The sequence below is a fragment of the Vulpes vulpes genome, chromosome 15 (assembly GCF_048418805.1).
Source record: "Vulpes vulpes isolate BD-2025 chromosome 15, VulVul3, whole genome shotgun sequence".
Lineage (NCBI taxonomy): Eukaryota > Metazoa > Chordata > Mammalia > Carnivora > Canidae > Vulpes > Vulpes vulpes.
Window position 1 is genome coordinate 58,055,890 of NC_132794.1, and position 23,553 is coordinate 58,079,442.

Genomic DNA, 23,553 nt, shown 5'->3' on the forward strand with positions numbered 1-23,553 from the left:
CTTTCAAGTAAATCAGATTCTACCAAGAGAAACCCTCTGAAACCACAGAAATCTAAAAATGTACAATTAGAATAAAACATCAATCTCCATCTACCTATAACAAAGAATTACTTTACAACAGACTTCACAAATTCCTAGAAAAGGACAACCTGTTAGATAGTTAAAATGGAATTGGGCATCAAATAGCCCCTCTCAAATTTACACAGTGCCTTTTAAGGAGTAAGAAAAATTGAGGTTAACAGATTAGAAAAAGACCTAAAAAGGGAAAACAGTTTCGTAACAAAGTCTCAGAACAATAAAAATTTAACTAGGTATTTGCATCAAAACATCTTTTTACATAAAATGACATTCAGCCTGAATTCATCTATTTTATCATAAAATTATCTGGAGATATTGAAGGCACAGGAGATTTTCTTCAGGTTTCCAATCCCAGGCTTCAATGTACCAGTCTATACTATTTCCTAAGCTTTAAGAACAACAACCTACAAAGATGTTTTGGGGGAGATAATGTCAGTGTTAAGAGAAAAACAGATACAAAGGATCAGAAAAATTCCCTTTTAGGGAATATTTCCTCTGAACATCACATAAACTAGGATAGTGTTTCTTAAGCTTTTAAGGCAATTAAACTCTTTTTATTGACATTTTTCCAATAAAATGCATTATTCGCAGTGGCTTTAGGATTTCAGTATGACAGAGGTTTGCAGGCATAGGCAGAGGCTACAGGAGCAGCACTACTGTTTATTACTCAGATCTTTGTTTATCTGGAGTGTCTTGGGGGTAGGGAGCAGAGGCTGATGGAAATTTTGGCTCTATTAAGGCACCCCATGAGCAACATGAGGCTATTTTTAAATGAGAGGCCACAAACCCTGCAGTTTCAAATCAGCCCGAGTCCACAAGATTCCTACCCCTGAAAAAGCTTCTAGGATCCCTGCGGTTTTACAGTATACAAGTAAGAGTACAAAGTACAGAACCTGTAAGAGTTAAACGTCATTATTACCGTAAAGAAAGAATCGGATCATTGGCTCCACAATTAGCCAGACGGAGAGCTGCTAAGCCCTCTGAGAAATAACAGGAGGGAAGATGTGTTTGGGAGCACAAGAAGCCTGTGAGGTAAGTGACACAGAGAAGAATGGCACAGTGGAGAGAACATTAGTTTGGAGTCAGGCCAACCAACCTGGGTTCAAAACCTGAAACTGAGGGCCGCCTGGGTGGCTCATTGGTTTAGCGCCGCCTTCAGCCCAGAGTGTGATCCTGGAGACCCAGGATTGAGTCCCACATCGGGCTCCCTGTATGGAGCCTGCTTCTCCCTCTGCCTGTGTCTCTGCCTCTGCCTCTCTCTCTCTCTCTCTCTGTTTCTCATGAATAAATAAAATATTTAATTAAAAAAACAACCTGAAACTGCCATTTACAAACAATAATACCCAATATGATTTACTAAACTACTTTGAGCTTCTGTTTTCTTATCTGTAAAATAGTCAACTCACAGGTCTATTGTGAAGGCTGAAAGGTGCTGTCTGCCAGACTGGACTTTTGGTTACTAAAGATCCTAAGCTTCTTCAAAACTTGAGAGTTTTTGCAAGTACTATTCCTCTTCTACTAGGAGTAGTCTCCCACAATCCCTTCAATTGATAAGTGCCAGCTTAAATTTCTCTTTCCCAGGGCAGCTTTCCTTGATCCAAGACTAGTCTTAGACTCCCTGTACCTCCTTAGTACTTAATTCATAGAAGTTAAATAATTATTTGCGAAATGACTGGGTTAATGACATTCTCCTCCAATACCTGTAAGTGCTTTAAAGAGAAGTACTAGTTTGTTCACATTATTGCTTACCTAGCACCGTATCTGATTTATATCCCAAATAATAGTTGATTTGATTTCAAAATCATGGGAGGTAAACAGAACAAGTATTATTTTTTTTTTAAGATTTATTTATTTATGATAGACATAGAGACAGAGAGAGGCAGAGACACAGGAGGAGGGAGAAGCAGGCCCATGCCAAAAGCCTGATGTGGGACTCGATCCTGGGACTCCAGGATCGCGCCCTGAGCCAAAGGCAGACGCTAAACCACTGAGCCACCCAGGGATCCCCCAGAACAAGTATTATTATCTGCATTGTTCAAATAAGAGAATCAGCGCTGAGTTTATTTACTCAAGTCATACATCTAGAAGTCAAAGGAAATAAAAATTTTTTACTAAAGATTTTATTCATTTATTAGAGAGAGAGAGAGAATGAGTGATGGGGAGAGGGAGAGGGAGAGAGAGAAGCAGACTCCAGGTGGAGCAGGAAGCCTGATGTGGCGCTGGATCCCAGGACCCATGAGAGAGCATGACCTGAGCCAAAGGCAGACGCTTAACGGAGCCACCCAGGGACCCTGAAAATTTTTTTAAATTTTTTGATGAATAAGTTTGTAATTCAAAACTAATCTCTTCTACTCTCAAAAACATAAAATTAATATATAATATAAATATATTTAATACCTAAATTAAATATTATATATTAATTTATATATTAAATTACATAATTATATAAATATTATAAATTATATAATTTATATAAATATAGATATATTTAGTACCTAAATTATTTTGGAATATTTCCTTTCAGTTATAACCTTCAAACTTTCTAATTAAAGGCTAATGATAGCCTCTATCCATAATCTAAAACTACTGATTAACATACAAAAAGAGGGATCCCTGGGTGGCGCAGCGGTTTGGCGCCTGCCTTTGGCCCAGGGCGCGATCCTGGAGACGCGGGATCGAATCCCACGTCGGGCTCCTGGTGCATGGAGCCTGCTTCTCCCTCTGCCTGTGTCTCTGCCTCTCTCTCTTTCTCTCTCTGTGACTATCATAAATAAAGAAAAATTTAAAAAATATATTAAAAAAAACATACAAAAAGAACTTATAAAAATTAAATTTAGTCAGGGGCACCTGGGTGGCTCAGTCGGTAGGTGACTATTGATTTCTGCTCAGGTCATGATCTCAGGGTCATAGATTGAGCCCTCCATCAGGCTCCGTGCTAAGTATGGAAATTGCTTAAGATTCTTACCCTCTCCTCCTGCCCTCCCTCCTTAAAAAAATTAAATTTAGTTGAAAACATGTCATTATAAATGAATAAAACATAAATAAATAAATAAAATAAAACATAAGACATGCCACCTTAAAAACTAAAATCCAACAAAGAGATTTAGTTAAGTGTTTCTTCTGGGCTGGCAGTTTTCCAGTTTTCCAATAAATTTCAAAATGGCACTTTACTTAATTCTGAAGAATGCTTGCTTTTCCCTGCTTTTGTTTATCTTAGTACACAAAGCTATAAATGGGTATGTTGTAAAAGAATGGCATATTATCTACTTTGTAGGTCTCAAAAGTCTACATGTTAAGAATCTGAATAATATGAAATTCTATACTCAGTGTTAATCCTAGGTTCTCAATTCTCAAACCCCCAATCATGAAAAGCCCTGTTTTTCCCCTGCAACACATATAGATAGCATGGTCATAACCGTGCTCTCCAAATAGATAGCTCAGGAAATAGAAGTTACTTATAATATCCTAATATAAGGAAATAAATTAAAAAGGAGACCTTCCGGGCAGCCCTGGTGGCTCAGCGGTTTAGCACCGCCTTCAGCCCAGGGCATGATCCTGGAGACCCAGGATCCAGTCCCGTCAGGCTCCCTGCATGGACCCTGCTTCTCCGCCTGCCTGTGTCTCTGCCTCTCTCTCTGTCTCTCATGAATAAATAAATAAATAAATATTTTTTTAAAAAATTAAAATAAAATAAATATAAAATGAAAAATCTCAAACATTAAATGCTTCAGATCATCTGTGCCCTACGTTAGCAGAAATAATTGGGAACAATTTGCTTTTAAGATACTTCAGAGATGGGCAGCCCCGGTGGCGCAGCGGTTTAGCACCACCTGCAGCCCAGGGCATGATCCTGGAGAACCTGGATCGAGTCCCATGTTGGGCTCTCTGCATGGAGCCTGCTTCTCTCTCTGCCTCTCTCTCTGTGTGTGTCTCTATGAATAAATAAATAAAATCTTTAAAAAAAAAAAAGATACTTCAGAGATAATCATGCTAGCTTGGATATATGCTAAACAAAACAATATATAACTATTAGAAAAGATAAAAGAAGGTAATGATTCAACAGTTTTTATATAGGTAGGCCCCTGGCTCAGGCAGGTGTTAGTCTCTTTATATATCTTCTGTGACCCAGCAGCAGTTACTATCCCCAAAGAGGAGGAAACTGGCTTGTTACTTGCCCAAGTAACTAGAAGTGGGCAAAGCCAGCATTCAAGTTTAGGTCTTCCTGAATCTAACATGCATGCTCTTAACCAATCCTTCCCTTAACATCTCCTTTCTTTTTCTTTCTTTCCTTTCTTTTTTTTTTTTTTTTTTAAGATTTTATTTATTTATTCATGAGAAACACAGAGACAGAGAAAGAGGCAGAGACACAGGCAGGGGGAGAAGCAGGCTCCATGCTGGGAGCCCGACATGGGACTCAATCCTGGGTCTCCAGGATCATGCCCTGGGCTGAAGGCAGTGCTAAACCGCTGAGCCAACCGGGCTGCCCCATCTCCTTTCTAATATACATTTCCATAAGGCAAATATGGCATCATACAAGAATAAAATTTAATTATAGAAATCTCAACATTTTCCATTTATTACTCAATAAGTACTCTTACAGCCCCATTATACCTCAGATCTGTCACTGATACATTACCCATAGTACAGGAAAACAGGATTCTGATTGCTAAGGTGGAAGCTAGGCCATAGGTATGGTGTGATCACTACTACATGAAGACGCAATAAAAGATTCAATCTGTGAAACTTCACTACTTCATGATCATAGATCATATACATCATCCAGAGAAAATAAAAGGAGAAAGAACACTGACCAGGAACCACAGATCTGGGTTCTAATTTAAACTCCACTTCTAATCAATTTTATAATCTTACGTACTTCTCTGAAATTGCTCATTTCTAAGTTAGGAATCCTTTTTTCTTTTCCTTTTTGCCTGCAATGTTGGTTTGTTGTTAGGATCAAATAGCATAGGATAAAATGACTTTGAAAACAGCAATGTTCTACACACATAGAATATCACCTTCCCTGGTGGTCTTCTAAGGCATAGCAGTGTAAACACGCTTGCACAAAAATCAACCTCATTACTGGAATGACTCTTTAAAACAGCAAAACAAAATGAGGGAAAGCCAGAGTCTAGGAGTTCAAGATCTTTCTACTTAATAAGCTGTGCAAATTGAATTATGTAACCTGACTCTATTTCTTTCTCTGTAAAAGTGGGAATAATAATTTCTCTAAGACTTATAAATCACCTAACCCAGGACTTGGCTCTCAAGCAATTCAAGTCTCCTCTTTTCCTATACAAACATTAGGCCTACAGAATGTTAGTAAATGGCAAATATGCACATATATACACACATACACACACAGATAAAGGGCAATTACTATTAATGAATAGTATACTATATTAATAACAAAATGATAAAATTTAAATCTTCACTACTAAAGATTTATGACACTATTTTTTTTTTAAAATATTTTATTTATTCATGAGAGCCACACACAGAGAGAGGCACAGACACAGGCAGAAGCAGGCTCCATGCAGGGAGCCGGACACGGGACTTGATCCCAGGTCTCCAGGATTACGCCCTGGGCTGAAGGTGGCGCTAAACCGCTGAGCCACCTGGGCTGTCCAACACTGCTATTTTTAAAGCTTCTTAAGTAATGCCACCTTTAACACCACATTTCACAGTTCAATAATTTCCAGTAAAGACTAAATAACTAAAATTTAACATTGTTAATAGTTTTAGAAATTAGGAAACTTATGGTTTTTCTCATTAAATCACTTTTTATTCAAAAACAAAATGTTATACTGTTAGGTCAGTACTGGGATAAATTAAGCCATAATAAGTTAATTAATTTCCACTCACACAAAGATTTCTAGCCACCATTATAGCCGAAATAATTACCCAGTGATTTCTATTCATTATGAAATGGTACAAATTAGCTAAGTGGCAAAACAGCAATCCAAAAATACTGTTTTTAAGAACTAAAATATTTCTTAAAATTAAAATATTAAAAAGGACCTAAGAGACTTAATTGAGTTTCTCATCCTTCAAAAGATTTTGGGTTATGATGACCTAGATTAGCTCCAGGAGCAGAGCCTTGTTTACAAAATCTCAGATCTTGGAGAGAAGAAAATGTTCTAGCCTGTTTTTTGGCATCATTCCTACTACATTGTTTAAAATGAGCTAGAACAGGGGTTATTTATAATCTAAGCTATTGGACAAACACTTTGTCTAATAATATCTTGTACACATACTAGTCTGACTTAATAAGTATGAATATCAGATATAACAATTCACTTTAATATCCTATAATTCTCTTTATAAGTGATTATCATTACATAAAACATGTGCCCAGATGCACGTGGGTTCCTCTTTACCTATACCCATTATTTCTTTAAATACAAGTTCTAAGATGCTGTTAATCTCCTGCTGTTATATTGTAAAGAATGGTATGTTTAATTCAGTCTTAAAATCTAGAGCAATCATGAATTTTTTATTCTGCTAAAAACCATGTTTTACTAAAATTATCTCAATGGAAATTAATGTTACCTTACACTCATCTGTCCCTTTGACAATCGAACTTTGTGAAATAAGAATGCTTTATAGATAAAGAAACTGAACCTTAAAGATTAAGGCAGCTGATAGATTACCTAGTTCAATCACCTAAGCCAGGTTTCATTCATAGTCCTATGTTTTTCTTTTTCCACAACTACCTATCACTGGTACTTTACCTCTACTACTTATGCCAAGTCATACAAATGACAGATTCTATATTATAAATTTTGGACAATGTCAGCAGAAAGCTAGTAAAGTGAAACAGTTATATAGAATTAAATAAACCTCATGTAGCTTTAAGAAAGACAATTGTTAAGTCTGCAAAGTTTGCTTGCATTTTTAAAAATTTGCTAATTTCAAACTATTTCATATAGTCTTATTTCCAAATAATATGACTAAACTCTCTGGCTACCTTTAACACCTTGAATGCTAACACATCTAAAACTGAGTTAATTTTCCTCTGAACAGGATTCACCATTATTATCATTCCCAACTCCCTAAGCTTACAAACTTTGGAAACAATTGAAAATAGCCATTAATTATGTGCTTATTAAATGCCTGGCACAACCACTTTATTCAGGTTGTGTCATTCTAACAAAATCAGGTTATGTCATTATGAGAAACCTATGAAATGAAATTACCTCAATTCCCACCAATGAGGAAACTGAAGCTCAGAGAAGGTAGGTAATTTGATGAAGGTTATACAGAGCAGGTGACAAAATCAGAACCTGAATCCAAGTCTTTCTAGTTCTAAATGTGAAAACAATCCATAGGATTAAAAGTGCTGTCAAATTAATTTAAAGGATTGGAACTATCACTTTCTTTTTAAATAAAATGGGAAAAACAAAATATCAGCTACTACCACAGAACAAGACTAGAACAAGACTAAATAATGACTTCTGTTTAGGGGGACAGAGTGTTAGGTTGGAGCAGCCATCCCAACACTCTGTAACAGTGGGTTGATAAAAGAATGTTAAAGCCACTTCTCCATGTGATACTCTTAATTACCACAATCCCCTGCCATGTCCCAAAAGGTATTTGGTTCAACCTTATCACATTCAACCAACATGGACTTTGGAAGTACACGTTAAAGGCTGATATTAAGTTTGAGGGGCACCTAGGTGGCTCAGGGGTTGAGCATTTGTCTTTGGCTCAGGTCGTGATCCTGGGGTCCTGGGATCGAGTCCCACACCAGGTTCCTCATAGGAAGCCTGCCTTTCCCTCCCTCTGCCTATGTCTCTGCCTTTCTGTGTCTCTCATGAATGAATAATAAAATCCTTCAAAAATAAATAAAATAAAATAAAATAAAATAAAATAAAATAAAATAAAATAAAATAAAATAAAATAAAATAAAATAATAAAATAAAATAAAGGCTGATATTAAGTTTCATTTTACTAAATAGAGTTTTAAAAAGAAGTAGTTGCTGGAGATTTACAATCAAAACTCATACACCTCACATGCTGCCAGTTCTATAAATCCTTCTTTATTAGGAAATGACACTACATTACCAGAGACACAAATGCTTAGAGATATTTAAAGATTCAGAATGTACAAATTCTGTAATTTATTGCGTATAGCTTTTTGTGGAGAGGTAGACAGTTGTTTTTTTCCCTCATTTAAATGCTACAATCTTTTTAAGATTGTATTTATTTATTCATGACAGACACACACACACACACACACACACAGAGAGGCAGAGACACAGGCAGAGGGAGAAGCAGGCTCCATGCAGGAAGCCTGACGTGGGACTGGATCCCAGGACCCCAGGAACAGGTGCTGGGCTGAAGGTGGTGCTAAACCACTGGGCCACTGAGGCTGCCCACAATCAATCTTTCAAAGCTGTTCATTTTCAACATTATTTTAGTTAATACAATGATGTCACCCAGAAAGCTGGTGAAAAGTACTTATCATTGACTGCCTCAGTAGTTTCTAACCTTTTGGACAAGGAAGGTTTTAGTTATTACACTGACTAGGGGGCAAAATCAAGAAAGCCTCATGAACTGAGCACTTCAACTAAAACTTGTAATTACTGAGAAATAAATTTCCATTCCACATTCTCTAAAACAAATATCTAACACACACACACACACACACACACACACACACACTCTATATTCAAACCAAATTTGAGATCACTACAAATAAGAGAGGGTAGTGGGATGTAGGGGTTCTACAGATCTGTGCAGGTATCTGATGTGTTCTTCCTCTCGGCCACGTCCCCTACTCCCCCACCTAAGCCTCTTTCAACACAGCACTGGTATGGTAACTAACCCTCCAGTCTTGATCTGTCTGTTGACTCAGGAAACAAGTCAGAAAAGACCACAACCAGAGGCCTTTCCAGAGGCCAAGTTAGTTCTTACTCATCATTGCATTTCCAGCACAGCATTCAATGCATATTTGTTTCAGAGAAGGAAAAGGATCCAAATGTCTATAAAGTTTTACTATATTTAACAATAAATTCTAAAAACGATGTTATTTTACCAATGTTATGTAATCATTAATTTATCACAGAAGGCATTTTTCTTAAGAATTCAGATGACTTTGAATAAAAACATTTTGTCAAAATATGTATTTTGATAAAAACATCTCAGAAATCAAGCATTTCTGAAACAAAGTTCAAGTGTTTTGTACTAAATCCAAGTGAGCATTCCATGTTGTTAATTCCTTGATTTAAACAAGAGTCCACACAAATTATAAAATATTATATGTAATATCCTACAGAACACAGTTGGGGCAAATGATCTACCTCAAGCTATACTTAAGCTATTTTAAAACAGAAAGAAATAGGAGTTACAGAGTGCGCTAGTAGAACACCAAAATGGCTAGTAATTAGGGTGACCATAAAATTCTTTGTATAAACAATGACACATTTAGAGTGAAAGAAGACAATTGTGAAATAGGATTAGACAGAGGTAACAGGTATAAACCAGGACCATCCCAGGGAGCATTTTCATCTGATCCACCAGGAAAATATGAATTTTGTGGTAAAACGGTTAAATTACTTGATTTTTCAAATTACTTTAAATAAAAATGTTTTTATTCCCTGAAACTATTTCAAAATATAAAATTTATATTTTATATTTGAAATAATTTATACTTGTCAGTTATTCAAATGCTCTTTTAAAAAAAAGTCTGCTATGTACAATTCACTTCATCCTACCACACTTCTGTCTGAAAGGAGAAAGGAAAATCCAGTCCTCATCACAAGGCACTGATGGTGATTAAGCATACAATAGGCACTTAAATGTTTTTTCAAGTGTCTGATACATGCCAACTCCCTACCAACTACTGTCACAGGTGTGAGGGAAGAAGTCAGATATGTCCCAACTGTTGGAGAACAAATATTCTAGTAAAGAAGACTATCTAAAATAAGCAAATGAAGGAAATACAAATTATGGTATATGGGGGATCCCTGGGTGGCTCAGTGGTTTGGTGCCTGCCTTCAGCCCAGGGGGTGATCCTGGAGTCCCGGGATCGAGTCCCACGTTGGGCTCCTTGCATGAAGCCTGCTTCTCCCTCTGCCTGTGTCCCTGCCTCTCTCTCTCTCTCTCTCTGTGTGTGTCTTTCATGAATAAATGAATAAAATCTTTTTTAAAAAATTAAGGTATATGTTCTTTCAGCTCCTAAAGCATGCCAGGTTCTTTCTAAATTCAAGATCGTTGCACATACTACTCCTCTGGCCTAGAATGTTCTTTCCCTCAATCCTTACATAATTGCCTCTTTCACATCCTTGCCTTACTTTCCAAGAGGCCTTATTTAATCATCCTAACCAAAGATACTTTTCCTGGCCCTTGGTTAGTCACCCTCTTAGCCCTTGTAGGTTCCTTTGTAGAACATTTACAATATATACCTATTAGGGTGCTTGGGTGGCTCAGTCAGTTAAGCATCTGACTCTTGGTTTCGGCTCAGGTCCTGATCTCAGGGTGGTTGAAATCGAGCGCTGAGTTGAGCTCTGCACTCAGTGCAGAGTCTGTTTGATGATTCTACCCACCCTGAGCCCCTACCTACCTCACACTATCCTCTCTCTCAAATAAATAAATACATCTTTCTAAAAACTGTACTTATCTTATTTTTGAAGAAATGTTAATACATTAATAATAAGTAACATTTTACCATTTCTTCATAATCAAATACTATTCTAAGCACTTTACATGGATTACTTCATTTAATCACTATGATAGCCCTTTAAGTACTATAGCTAGCCCTGTTTTTCATATGATAAAATTAAAGACAGATTTTTCTCTGTATTTCTAAATAATAAGCTTATACTGCTAATTCTTGATGTTTAAATTTGACATTATCTCTAATTTCTAATTTCATTATACTCTTTTTACCATCCCATTTCAAGGATGAAAGGTCTTTCACTTTGAGTCTATTACGGTTGACTTTCTTCTATTCTATTTGGAGAATAATATTAATATATAATCACCTAGTCTTTGTTTCTTCCAAGTTCCTTGAGGAAGGCTGATTGATCATTATGTCATTTCTGGTGCAGAACCTAGAGGCAGTTGTGCTCTTGCTAAAGGTAGAAGTGTAGACACACTAGACTGACTAGCAGGAAATCTGAGTTTTACTTTCATAGTTGGATAGGTTACTTCCTTTTCTCTGGGTCTTGTTTTCCTACTGTAAAAATGAAAGAGACTCACACTTTGTAATGACCTTTCCAACTCTGATTTCTAGCAACAGCATGATTTTCAAAGTAATTTCAGAATAACAAAAGGATTTTAGTGTCCTGAGCTCTTGGTAATGGAATTTAATCTGTACCACTGTGTAACCTGAGGATTTTTTTTCACTGTTCGCTATTCAGAGTTCCCTGGCAGATACCTGAACTCTGTAACAGAAGCTAAAAGAAAAAGCACAGGTCACAGTTGTTATATACTGGACTGTAGAACTATGCCTCCAGGACCAGCATTTAATGGACAAAATAATTACTGAGATTTGAATACACTTCCTCAAAGGCATAGGTATATTCCTTATCCCAACTTCTAAATGAGTTTTCTAACTTAAGAACACACATTTCAGACAATTTTGAAGGAGTTATGAATGACGGGATCTAAGATTTCCTGCTTTGTGCTTTCTACTAGTAATACATTGAACAAATCCCTCCTATGGCCAAAAAAAATTTTTTTCCTTGAAGCTTTGGTGTGAAAATGTTTATTTTGTTGGGTAGCAGGGAGGAGACATATCCATTCCCTCCTTAACAAAGGTAGGAAAGCTTATTCAGTATTGGGGGGGGGAGGGGGATCTCCTTACTCCCATAGTTCACATGTGGTTGGAAGGTACAAAGGCCTCTAATCCCAGAGTTTATGACGTTTCTGCCAGCAAATGTCTGAAATGAGAGAAAAATTTCCAAATTTATCCTGTTTTTCTCCTATTTGTTATAACACAGAGCTGCTTTAAAATAATGTAGTTTAACTATTGACAAAAGAGGATCATAAAACAATAGCTATGACATTGTAATATTATGTACATGTTAATACTCCCAAGAATTTTCATAAAAGGGAACACTAATCCCTCATATATTACAAAGAATGGTGGCAAAGGAAAAAGAAAAAATTAGCCAACAGTAGAGATGAGTGTCAGGTAATTTTTAGAATACCAGGTCATAATATAACTTTGAGAGCTAAAAACTGATTTAAGACTGCCAGATACTCAATAGTAATTCTTTGCTTGCTTACAATGAAATTAAACAATACAAATATACTCTCAAGGGCACCTGGCTGGCTCAAAGGACTCTTAATCTCAGGGTTGTGAGTTTGAGCCCCATATGGGGTATACAGAGGTTAAATAAATAAAACTTAAAAAAAAAGAAATATACTGCCAAATTATTCTTCCAAAAAGTTCTCTTCAATCAGACCAAACTACTTAATTGTGCCCCTCTATCAAGCGAACCCCTTAGTGTGACATTCAAAACCCTAATTTTCCTCATTTGTAAGTAAGCCCTACAATTCATGTTAGTCTACCTGCTATCCCTTAAACATCTTAATTGCTCAGATTGTCCTTTCTTCCAGTCCTCCCTGCCTAAATCTCTTCCACCTATCTCAAACTCCCACCTATCTATCCCAAACATAACTGTCTTATGTCTTTTAAGGCTCAACACAGCTGTTGCCTCTGATGGATCTGTGCCATGAAATTAATCACTCCAGCTGAAATTCATTATTTCCTACAAAGTCTGATGGTATGCATTTTTACCAGTCAATTATCAAGTGTCTTATGTTTATGTAGTTATTTCATTTGATTCTCTAGTAACTTTGAGAAGTGGATATAAATATTCCCAATTAGAAACAAAAGCTGATACTGGAAAATTAATCTGTAGAGTTACAAAACTAACAAGTTCCAGGGGGAAAAATGAATAAAATTTTCCAGTGATAAACACTTTTATGGGGACGCCTGGGTGGCTCAGCAGTTTAGCGTCTGCCTTCAGCTCAGGGCATAATCCTGGGAGCCGGGATGGAGTTCCGCATTGGGCTCCTTGCAAGAAGCCTGCTTCTCCCTCTGCCTGTGTCTCTGCCTCCCTCTCTCTCTCTCTGCGTCTCTCATGAGTAAATAAATAAAAATCTTAAAAAAAAAAAAAAAAAAAGACTTTTATGGTATATTACAAAGATACTAAAATTCATGCAACATTCACTTAATAATAAGTATTTATTGAGCAGCTACTAAATGTCAAGCATCAGTCCACATGTGGGGAAACACAGCAGTGAATAAACATCATTAAGTCCCTACGTTCATGAAGCTTACATTCCTACTAGGGAGAAAAACAAAAAAGTAAATAAATAAATACAGAACATCCAGTCAAGCAGCGATATGAAGAAGAGTAATGCAGTGTACAGAAAAAATAAAAGAGCTGTGCTTTTCATAGGATGGCTGGGAAGGCTTCTTTGAGGAGGTGACAACTGAGCACAAAGTCAAATGGAATAAAGGACAGGGTCATGAGACTTCTATTTCATAAGGGGACAGCAAATGTAAAGGCCCCACAATGTCAATATGCTTATGGTGACTGAAGAAAAAGACCACCAATGTGCCAAGACTACAGGGATATTAGAATACTAAAAAAAAAAAAAAAAATCAGATCAGAGAGGTAGCCTGAGGCTTTAGAGTAAAAACATAATTCCTCTCAATTCAAATAATTCTTTTCAATCAGAAAAAATCTTGGAATTTCATCAATACTCATTATTCTCTTAAATCTATTTTGTCCAAGTAACTTTTTGTTTAAAGCTAAATAAAGAAAAAAAAATCTGCATCTTAATTGTCCTATATACATGACCTGATTTTTTCCCCCAAACAGCAGTACTTCTATGCACTTCTACCTTTACATATTCTCATGATATGCTCTAAAACCTTTCTAAATGTTGTTCAACATCAGGGTTTAACTTCGTTTCTGTAATAGAAAGCAATTTGACTGAAGACTATATTGGGACAACTTGGGAAATGTGAATCTAAACTGTATATTAGATATTAGCATTATGCCAGTGTTTGATTTCTTGAGTATGATAAATGTACAGCAGGTATGTGGAAGAATGTTCTTACTTTTAGGAGGTACATGCAGTGGTGTGATGGCAAATGTCTAACAACTGGCTCTGGAGAGAGCAAAAAAAACCTGGTTTGTAGTATTGCCAATTTCCATGTTGTAAATGGCCACTAATGAGGATTACAACCAACTAAATTGATACAGAAATGGGAAGAAATGTACATAGTCAGCTTTCACATACTGATACTAGTCAGTTCTATGTTGAAGTACTCAGGGTTGAAGTGTCATGTCTACAACTTACTCTCAAATTATAAAAACAAAAAATAAAAATGAAAACCCCCCTGTGCCTACCTATCTAATCCACCCACTTACCTATTGAAAGATAAAACAAAGGTGGTAAGGTGTTCATAATTAACCTATGAGAAGGTATTTGATTAATTGTATGATTCAACCTTTCTGTGGGTTTAAATTTTTTAAAAATTAGGTATAGGGGCAGCCCAGGTGGCTCAACTGTTTGGCACCGCCTTCAGCCCAGGACGTGATCCTGGAGACTTGGGATCGAGTCCCATGTCAGGTTCCCTGCATGGAGCCTGCTTCTCCCTCTGCCTGTGTATCTGCCTCTCTCATGAATTAAAAATAAAATAAAATAGGTATAAATTATAGAGCAACAATGTAGGAAGTTTAAAGAAATCCTACAGTCAATTCTCTCATGAAATGATTAAGAGTTTTATGCATCAGTATCCTTTCATCAAGTACACCAAATATGATATAGAGCTTTAACCTGAAGTTGTTTTTAAGTATAACATCTCTTGGGACTCCGGGGTGGCTCAGCAGTTGAGTGCCTGCCTTTGGCTCAGGGAGTGATCCTGCAGTTCTGGGATTGAATCCGGCATTGGGCTCCCTGCATGGGGCTGCTGCTCCCTCTGCCTAAGTCTCTACCCCTCTCTCTCTCTCACGAATAAATAAAATCTTAAAAAAAAAAAAAATAACATCTCTTAAGGAAGATACTTGTTATGATGAGCACTGGGTGTTATACTATAAGTACTGGATCGCTAAATTCTATTCCTGAAACCAACATTACACTATATGTTAACTAATTAGAAATAAATAAAAATTTGAAGGGAAAAAAAGGACAACAATGGACATCTAATTCAATAAATATAATAGCAGCTAACATTAATTGAACACTTTAGATAGAGTAGTCAGAGAAAGCCTCTGTGAAAAGTGACATTTAAGCCAAGATCAGAAGGATGACAAGGAGCCATCAATTTGATGCATGTAGCAAAAGGCTTTTTAGGCAGAAGGAATAGTCCATATAAGGCCCTGAATGGTAGTCAAAAACCTACAAGGTAACCTATAGGGCTGGGCATGGTGGACAAGGAGAAAAAAATGCAAAGGCCTAATTACAGTCTTATGGGAGGAGTATCTTTTATATGAAAAGGAAAATATGAAAAAAAAAAACCCTTAAATTATATTATAGCAAAGTATCATTAGTATTACACATCAATTGTCTAATATTTTGACTTAATACTGGCATTGTGACCCAGTCTATACTGTTTCAGTTTATTATGAAAAATCTGATAAGATGAATGAACTATTCTGATTTTTCATCCATTTGAGCAAAGACAGAATTAACTATTGACAAATTGACTTTGGTTTACATACTGAAAAAGTACTGTTTCCAGGTACAACAATTCTGCTTTTACACTACAAAAAAAAGATCAATATTAAGTTAGAATTCCAAGTTTGATATTACCGCGGTTTTTTAATATTACCTCAGTGTTTTTAATATCCTCAGCCTCAAATGGGAAAAAAACATTCCCATAACTAGATACTAGACTGAAAAGAGAAAAAAAAGTAAATATGTAAAATTTTCTTCATTTAATCCCTTTTTTCTATACTTACTTACAATGTAGCATGCTCAGTTTGCATGGGTTTCTTCACTTTTTCAAAAGAAAATCACCTTTTAAGTCATGCTCCCTATACACTCAAGTCTACCTTCCAATTTTTTTTTCTCATGCTTCAAAGAAATGACAGTGTTCCATCCACTGAATCATTTCCTTCTTATTAGATGACTAGCAAAAACAGACAGGGAATGGCTATATCAATCCTGGTAGTATCTAATTTCAGAAGTTCTATCAAGCCAGCAATTATTTAATAGCTACTGACGTATCAAGACCCAAAAGTGTAAATGGATGATAGACCAACTGTAACTTTTGACTTGAAATCACAGTAAGTATATGTGCAGTTGAATTAACTCCTTTCTTTTGTCCTCCCCATCTTTCTCTAAATAACTGACTTTTTAAAGTATGTCTCATAATAACAAAAGCAGTTCAGGTTTGATGTTTACTATGTACCAGCCACAGTTCTAAGCACCTTAAATACAGTTATTTTAATACTAAAAATAACCCTAAGCAAGGTACTACTACTTCCCCATTGTAAAGATGAAGAGAGTGAGGCAAAGAGGTAAGTTTTCCGAGATCACAACGCTTAACCAGATTTAGTGTTTCCTGGAGGCCAGTTTGGTCCCAGTATCTTATAACAATTTAACATTACTCACTGCTACCAGTCAGAGGATTAAGAGTATATACTTGAGCCTGCTTCAAAGCTGGTAAGCCCTCTTGTTAGCTGTGTAACCTCGGGTAACTTACCAAATCTCTCTGACTCAGTCTCATTGATTTATAAAATGGTGGTGACAAAAGCATCTACTTCCCTGAGCAACTGTGAAGATTAAATAAATTATACATGTAAACTACTTGGAACAGTGCCTGGCACATAGTATACACAAGAGTTAGCGGTTATTACTAATATTACCACCACCACCTCCACTTGGGAATTTAATAAAAGGCTGCTCTACTTAATCTAGTCAACATTTCTTTTCCTCAGACATGTCATTTCTGGCTAACAATGAATTATTTTAAGCAAATAAACAAGGCAACTAATTCCCTTGCTACTTTTTTTTCTAGGTCTTACCACGTCTTTCCTCCTATTTCAGTTACCTAGGAAGCAATTGCTTGAGGTTAACAGGGTTGCCTTAAACCCTAGGTAAATTCATAAACTGCTGTAATACTAACTCTAAAGTGCAATTTATAATACAATAAAAAGGAGAAGAGGGGAGTCTCTTAGTTCATTAGGCTGTAACAAAATACCATAAAGTAAGTGGCTTATAAACAACAGAAACTTATTTCTCACAGTTCTGGAGCCTGGAAGATCCACAAGGCACCAGCAGATTCAGAGTCTGGTGAGAGCTGGCATCCTCATTGATGCCTCTCTTTTCACTATAACTTCAGATGGTGGAAGAGCTTTCTTGGGCCACTTTTATAAGGGCACTAATGCTATTCATTAGGTCCCCACCCTCATGACCTAATCACCTTTCAAAGGCTCCACCTCCAACCATCATCATTTCATGGGGTTAGGATTTCAACACATGAATTTGGTGGGGGGAGGAGACACAAATATTCAATCTATTATAATAGGAAAAAACTAAGACAGTACTCCTCTCAGTTTTAACTGTAAAAAAACATTTAATCAAAAAAAATAATAAAAAATAAAATAAAATAAAAAACATTTAATTGGTATTTTGTTTGTGGAACAGGTTTTACACTAGTGTTTAAGAATCATAAATGCTATACTATGAATTCAAATATAAATTGAAAGATATGCTTATTAATTTATTGATGATACTAGATTTTATAAACCTTAGTCTTTTGTAACTGTTGGATAAGCTCAGATAACATTCTTAGAAATGTCTGATGAAAAAATTGTTTCTAACCAAAGCACAAAGCATTGCAAGCTGACATTTATCTTTTAAATTAAAGAGATTTTTATTCTACTTAGGTTTTCATACAATACCATAAATTTAGGACTTCAGGATTCCACACATTTATAACACAAATAATTATTAAATGTTAAAAACATAAAACATTGCCATTGTTTCCATGCAAAAGCCACACTTCAGACTTCTTATACCGGGCATTCAATATCTATCTGGGACCACGTCCAAACTTTGCATCCTTAGGTATAAGATAGACTAACATTGTTGAACCTCCCAGCTGCCCAGCTCTGGTCAACAGTTAATGCATTTAATAGATTTTTAAAAATCTATTCCCAGAAAGATTAGTCCACTCATTCCACCACTTACATTTTAAGCTAATAAATGATAGCATAAAGAAATTATACATATATGTAAAGCATCCTTTCATAGCTTTTATATTTTATCAGATGACTATATATTAAGAGCCAATGAAATGTGCTTGAGCCTTAACAGATTGAACTATGAATGCTAAACAAAAGAGTATGAGGTTATTGTACATGATTATTTCCTTTCCTCTGTTGAACATTATTTTCTAACTGGCCAACCATTAGGCATCTAAAATGTCTTAACATGATAAAAGGTACCACTGATTTAAAACCTACTATGTGCTAACCGCTGTCATATTTCATTCTAACAACTATGAGAAATTAGAATTATTCCCATTGTACACAGAACCTGGGACTCTCAGGATTAAGTAATTTGATGAAGATTACCTAGCTAGCAAGTAATGGAACAAGGATACAAACATAGGTCTGATCCCAAAGCCTGTGCTCATGATAACATCAAACACTCATCTTTGGCTGCATTGCCCAAGTAATGTTATGTAACTATGTGAAAATAGTTTGTTTTTTTTTTTTTTAATTTTAACAGACCCAGGTGGCTCAGTCTGTTAAACATCTGACTCTTGATTTCAGCTCAGGGTTGTGAGATTCAGCCCCCCGTGGGGCCTGGTGCTGGGATGCTTGGCCTGGGGCGTATTTAAGATTCTCTCTGCCCCTCCCCCATGATTTTTTTTTTAACCTCAGACTATGGTAAAATACTATTAACTACTGTGAAATGTAGCCATTGTCCTACATAATAACATCTTAATTATCTGAAAGTACAGTAGGATATCTCCTGACTTCCCCCTCATCAGTCAGCAAGATCCATGAGTGCTTTCCACAGCCTCCAAAAAAGCAAACTGGAAGACAACAGCAGCGAATAAGGTACTTTCTAGTTGTCTGCACATTTCTATTTCTACTAGGAGTTGCATGTTTAGACTCTGGTGTTTGTTCTCAAAAGTTGTTTATGCCACCCTATTTATAATTATTTTTTTTAATTTTTATTTATTTATGATAGTCACACAAAGAGAGAGAGAGAGGCAGAGACACAGGCAGAGGGAGAAGCAGGCTCCATGCACCGGGAGCCTGACGTGGGATTCGATCCCGGGTCTCCAGGATCACGCCCTGGGCCAAAGGCAGGCGCCAAACCGCTGCGCCACCCAGGGATCCCCCTATTTATAATTAATTCATTTAAATATCATATGAACCTAAATAAATAAATAAATAAATAAATAAATAAATAAATATCATATAAACCAATGAAATGAGTACAAAAGAATTATTTCTGTGAAAACTGCTAAATGCCTTGGAAAGAACACATTTGATGAGCATATATATTTACCTCTCCTTCCAAAACAAATTCCCTGTTGACTTCTGTGTACATAAGACACATAAAATTGTGTGAAATTTAACAAATAATTGTAAAATATTTTTAAAATGTAAAAGATACCATCCTCAGATTGCTCTGCAAAGTCTTATTCCACTTTTAAGAAGTCAAAACTAGAAATCTTAGGTATATATTACTGGTGTGATTTATACAAGAAAGATCATAGGTAACTGAAAAACAAACTCCACTTCACCTCCAAGAAGAACCTGGAGCATGGATAAAAGGACAGGGCAAATAATTAAACCAGTTATTTTTATGGTTCCTCACTTAAACCAGACTTTTTAAACTAGCCAACCAGCTGCTTATTTAGAATAAACTCTCTGGGAACATAGCTGTACCCCATTAAGCAAATATCTCAGAGTTTCTCTCTACAGTGGAATTCACATACTTTACTCAGAGTTCTGAAAGAAGTCTAAAGGGTTCTCCTATTTACTCTTATTTTATAGAGAACTCAGTGTTAAGTGTGGTTACTGAGTAAGTTCTCTAGCCCAGAGACTAAAAGCATTTAAATTAAAAGGATGAAGGAATAAACATTTTAACAAAGACTGTTGACAGCATGAGAATTTATAATCAGATCTTACCAAAAAAAAAAAAAAAAAAAGTTCATAAATTTAAATACCTCTGCAGGGCATTTCTAGCACTATTTTAGAGGTCTATCCACATAATATGGTAACAATTGGAAAATATATTTTTGGCACTTAAAAAGTAAAGTTTTAATTATTCAGAAAATTCATGGTTTCTTAATCACCAATGTAGAAAAAAAATGAGATATTACTGTCATCTAGCTAAGTATTGCCCATCACTGTGCCTTTCCAACTGCAGTCAAGAAATCAATTCAGTGGGTTGTGACAGCAAATTTTAAAACAGAAAACAGAACAAGACCACACTCACATAAAAGAGTTAAATATGTTTTGTGAAAAGTTCATTTCGGTTTACCTATGCTATTTTGCAAAGTAAAAAATATTACTTAAAGGCTACGGGCCTAAAAACCCATATTATTATTATGAAATATAGTCTCAATACCAAACTTGCAATTCCATCATTTTTACATCATAATGCTAAGGAAAGCTATAATTTTAAGGAGAAAAAAGTCACTTCCTTATGAGTCTTCATGAATAAATGTATTTATTTTTCTTAGTAATCACTATGTATGTGTAAATATATATACATATATATGTTTTATTGTGTTTGGTACTAGTTTTGGCTAAAATAGAGACGTGTACAAATATTATTTTTTAAGCTGCTTACAACCTTAAAGCAAATTTTAACAACAAAAAACCCAAAACAAATAGCAACTTTGATTTATTTGCTTGTTTATTCTGACATGCAATTTACTGATCTTGGGGCCATTTTTCGAAAGTCACTAATGTAATCTCAAAGTCTCAACTTGGCATTTTACACAAGCAACCTCCTTAGTAACATTACACTTGATAGTATTTCATGCATATGTAGCCGATTTTAAGAAACAGCCAAACACTTAAAACTAATTTAAACCATTAACTTAAGAAGGAAGTATGGCTTTCTCCACTTCTTTCTAGGGCAATTTAAATGTATTACCAAAGACGTATTTTAACTAGAGAAGAAAATTTGTCTTTTAATACACTTTTTAAAAAGTATGGAAATATTAACCAGTTTATTATATATTTTTTAAAAAGAGCAATTTAATTCATAGGAGGATAAATTAACATTTCCAATCCTAAAGCCTCAACTCTGTCATTTAGTCGAGCTCTCTACCAAATACAATAATCCTCTTCAAATAATGTTCCTTGGAATCAAACCTCCATCTGACTGAAAAGCCTTCACGCCTAACTACTTCTATATTAATAATCTTCTAAACTTGGTCCTTGCCACTAATCAAAGGAAGGTTGATAAATTAGTCTTTATTCCTTTGAAGTCCTTGCAAAACACAGAGTACACATTATTCCCATAAATCCTGAAAATACAAGTTTGGAAAGGAAATGGCACACTTACTTATACTGATATTTACATAAGGCCCTGAAGTACTTTGCCAACTTTTGGTCTGCCTAAAGCACAAAAATCAGCTTAAAAAAAAAAAGGCAATAATCATAATAACATATGTCAACTCTGTCTTCAATTTTCTAAATTTATCAAGTTCGGAATCTCAAGTTGAAAAAGTCTGTAAACTCTAACGCTGCGGTTAGATTGACTAAAAATAAGTAAATCTCAAATGATGTCAACTACTGTGGCAAAAGATACAAATGCTGTTCCTGATCATCTCATTTTGAGTTACACTAGAGTATCCCTTGAAACTACTACTTTACAAACATTTTTGAAGAATAAATCCTCCCATCTAGATCCTAACTCTCCTTCCGTGCGCCCCTGTCTATCTCACCAGCTGGAACCTGTAACAGAAACAAGTAGCCATATGTAATAGGCAAAGAATTGATCCTGCCCCAGAATTAGGTTAAAACTTCTAAAATGGAGCACAGGGAAAAAAAAAAAAAAAAAATCCTGCTTAAGGAAGTCATTTACCTCGGTCTGGCTTCATTTTCACATTCAATTTCCACCCAGGGTGCTGTGAAATACACTTGTGGGTTCTTTCAACAGGCTTGCCGCTGATGCTGTGGCTACTGCTCCGTTTTCAAAACGCTAAAAGAGACCAAAATAAAATTAATCGAGTCCCGCTCTGACACCCGGACCTTGCAAGTAAACCTCCCGTTAACAGGCCTCTTCCTGGCACTAACTGCGGTGACAGCACCATCGGCAGCTCTAAAAAAAAAAGAGAGAGAGAGAGAGAGAGAGAGAGAGAGAGAGAGAAAGGAAAAAAAAAAGCAAAACTCTGTGCACCGCCTCCCCCATCTCCCCGGGACCGAGCAACCCTCTTCCCCGCCCCAGCGCTCTCCAGGCCAAAGTGTCCTTCCTTGACACAGAGTCTCCGAACCAAAGAAAGGTCTATTTATAACCTGGAGAGGTACAGGCAAGCGGAGGGGGGGAGGAGGTGGGGGGGAGGTTCAAACAACACAAGCTAACTAACCCCTTTGTAAAAAAAAAAACCACCGCTGGGAACAGCGGCCCCTCCGCAGTGGCTGGTACGGAGATCCTCGGTCCGGGTGCCCGGGCGCAGGAAGCTCTTCGGGACCCCGGCGCCGCGCCGGGAGCTCCGCCCGCCCCGCGGGGCCTCACCTGCGCGATCACCCTCGGGCTAGCCTTCCTGCGGCCGCCGCGGCCGAGTTTACACAATAAAAGGGTCAGAAGGAAACGCGAGTCATCTCCTCGCGCCCAGCCCCCAGCCCCAAACGAACTCTACCGGGCTGTCCCGGGGCCCCCCGCCAGGCGCCCAGCCCGGCGCGGCCAGGCCGGAGCTCGGCCCCGGGAGCGGGGTTTACCGCCGGGCGCTCGCCCCCGCCCGCGCAGCCTGCCCCCCGCGGCCCCCGCCGACCCCCGGGGCCCCGGGTTCCCTTCAGCTCCGCCGCGCCGAGCGCAGCGCCGGCCCCTCTCCCCGCCGGAGAGCTGTTTTCATGGCTCCCTCCGCCGACCTCTGCTGACTAACTCGCTCCCGTCTCCCGTGCCCAAGCCTCCTCCTCTCGGCACTTCCCTCCGCCGCTCGCCCGGCGGCTCACATCACACCCCCGCCGCAGACCCGAGGCTCCGAGAGGCGCAGGCCGGCGAGAGCGGAGCGTGGCGCGCAGCGGCCCCCCGGGCTGCGTTAGAGGACCACGGGGGCCCGAGGGCACAAGCCCCCGTGGCCATCCACCCCCGCCTCGGCCGCCGCCTCGCTCCGCTCCCAGCGCCCAGCCCGCCCCCCTGCCCGACTCGCACCCGAGCCCCGCGGCCCCCGGGCTTCGCCCGCCCGTCGCCCCGGCCGGCCCGCTTGCCCCGCGCCTCGGCCAGCTCCTCGCCCGCCCGCTGTCGCTAGCTCTGGCGCCCCAGCTCCCGGTCCCCCTCGCTCGCCCAGTTCTTTCTCTG

At 37.6% G+C, this 23,553-nt stretch overlaps 1 protein-coding gene across 6 annotated transcripts in view; it reads right to left on the reverse strand.

Moving 5' to 3' along the window:
• ATOSA (atos homolog A) overlaps positions 1-23,553 on the reverse strand; it is an 86,359-nt gene that overhangs the window by 62,703 nt on the left and 103 nt on the right. For 2 of the 6 annotated variants that reach the window (XM_072738576.1, XM_025994502.2), the window contains exons 1-2: positions 22,622-22,762; positions 22,120-22,236 (exon numbers count right to left, since the gene is read on the reverse strand). In XM_072738576.1, coding sequence (XP_072594677.1) covers positions 22,120-22,135 — 16 coding nt within the window. In that variant the 5' untranslated portion in view covers positions 22,136-22,236; positions 22,622-22,762. Of the gene's footprint in view, positions 1-11,890; positions 11,967-22,119; positions 22,237-22,621; positions 22,982-23,406; positions 23,541-23,553 lie in introns of those variants that run through there. The other 4 variants (XM_072738578.1, XM_072738577.1, XM_072738574.1 and 1 more) reach the window with 4 other exon arrangements.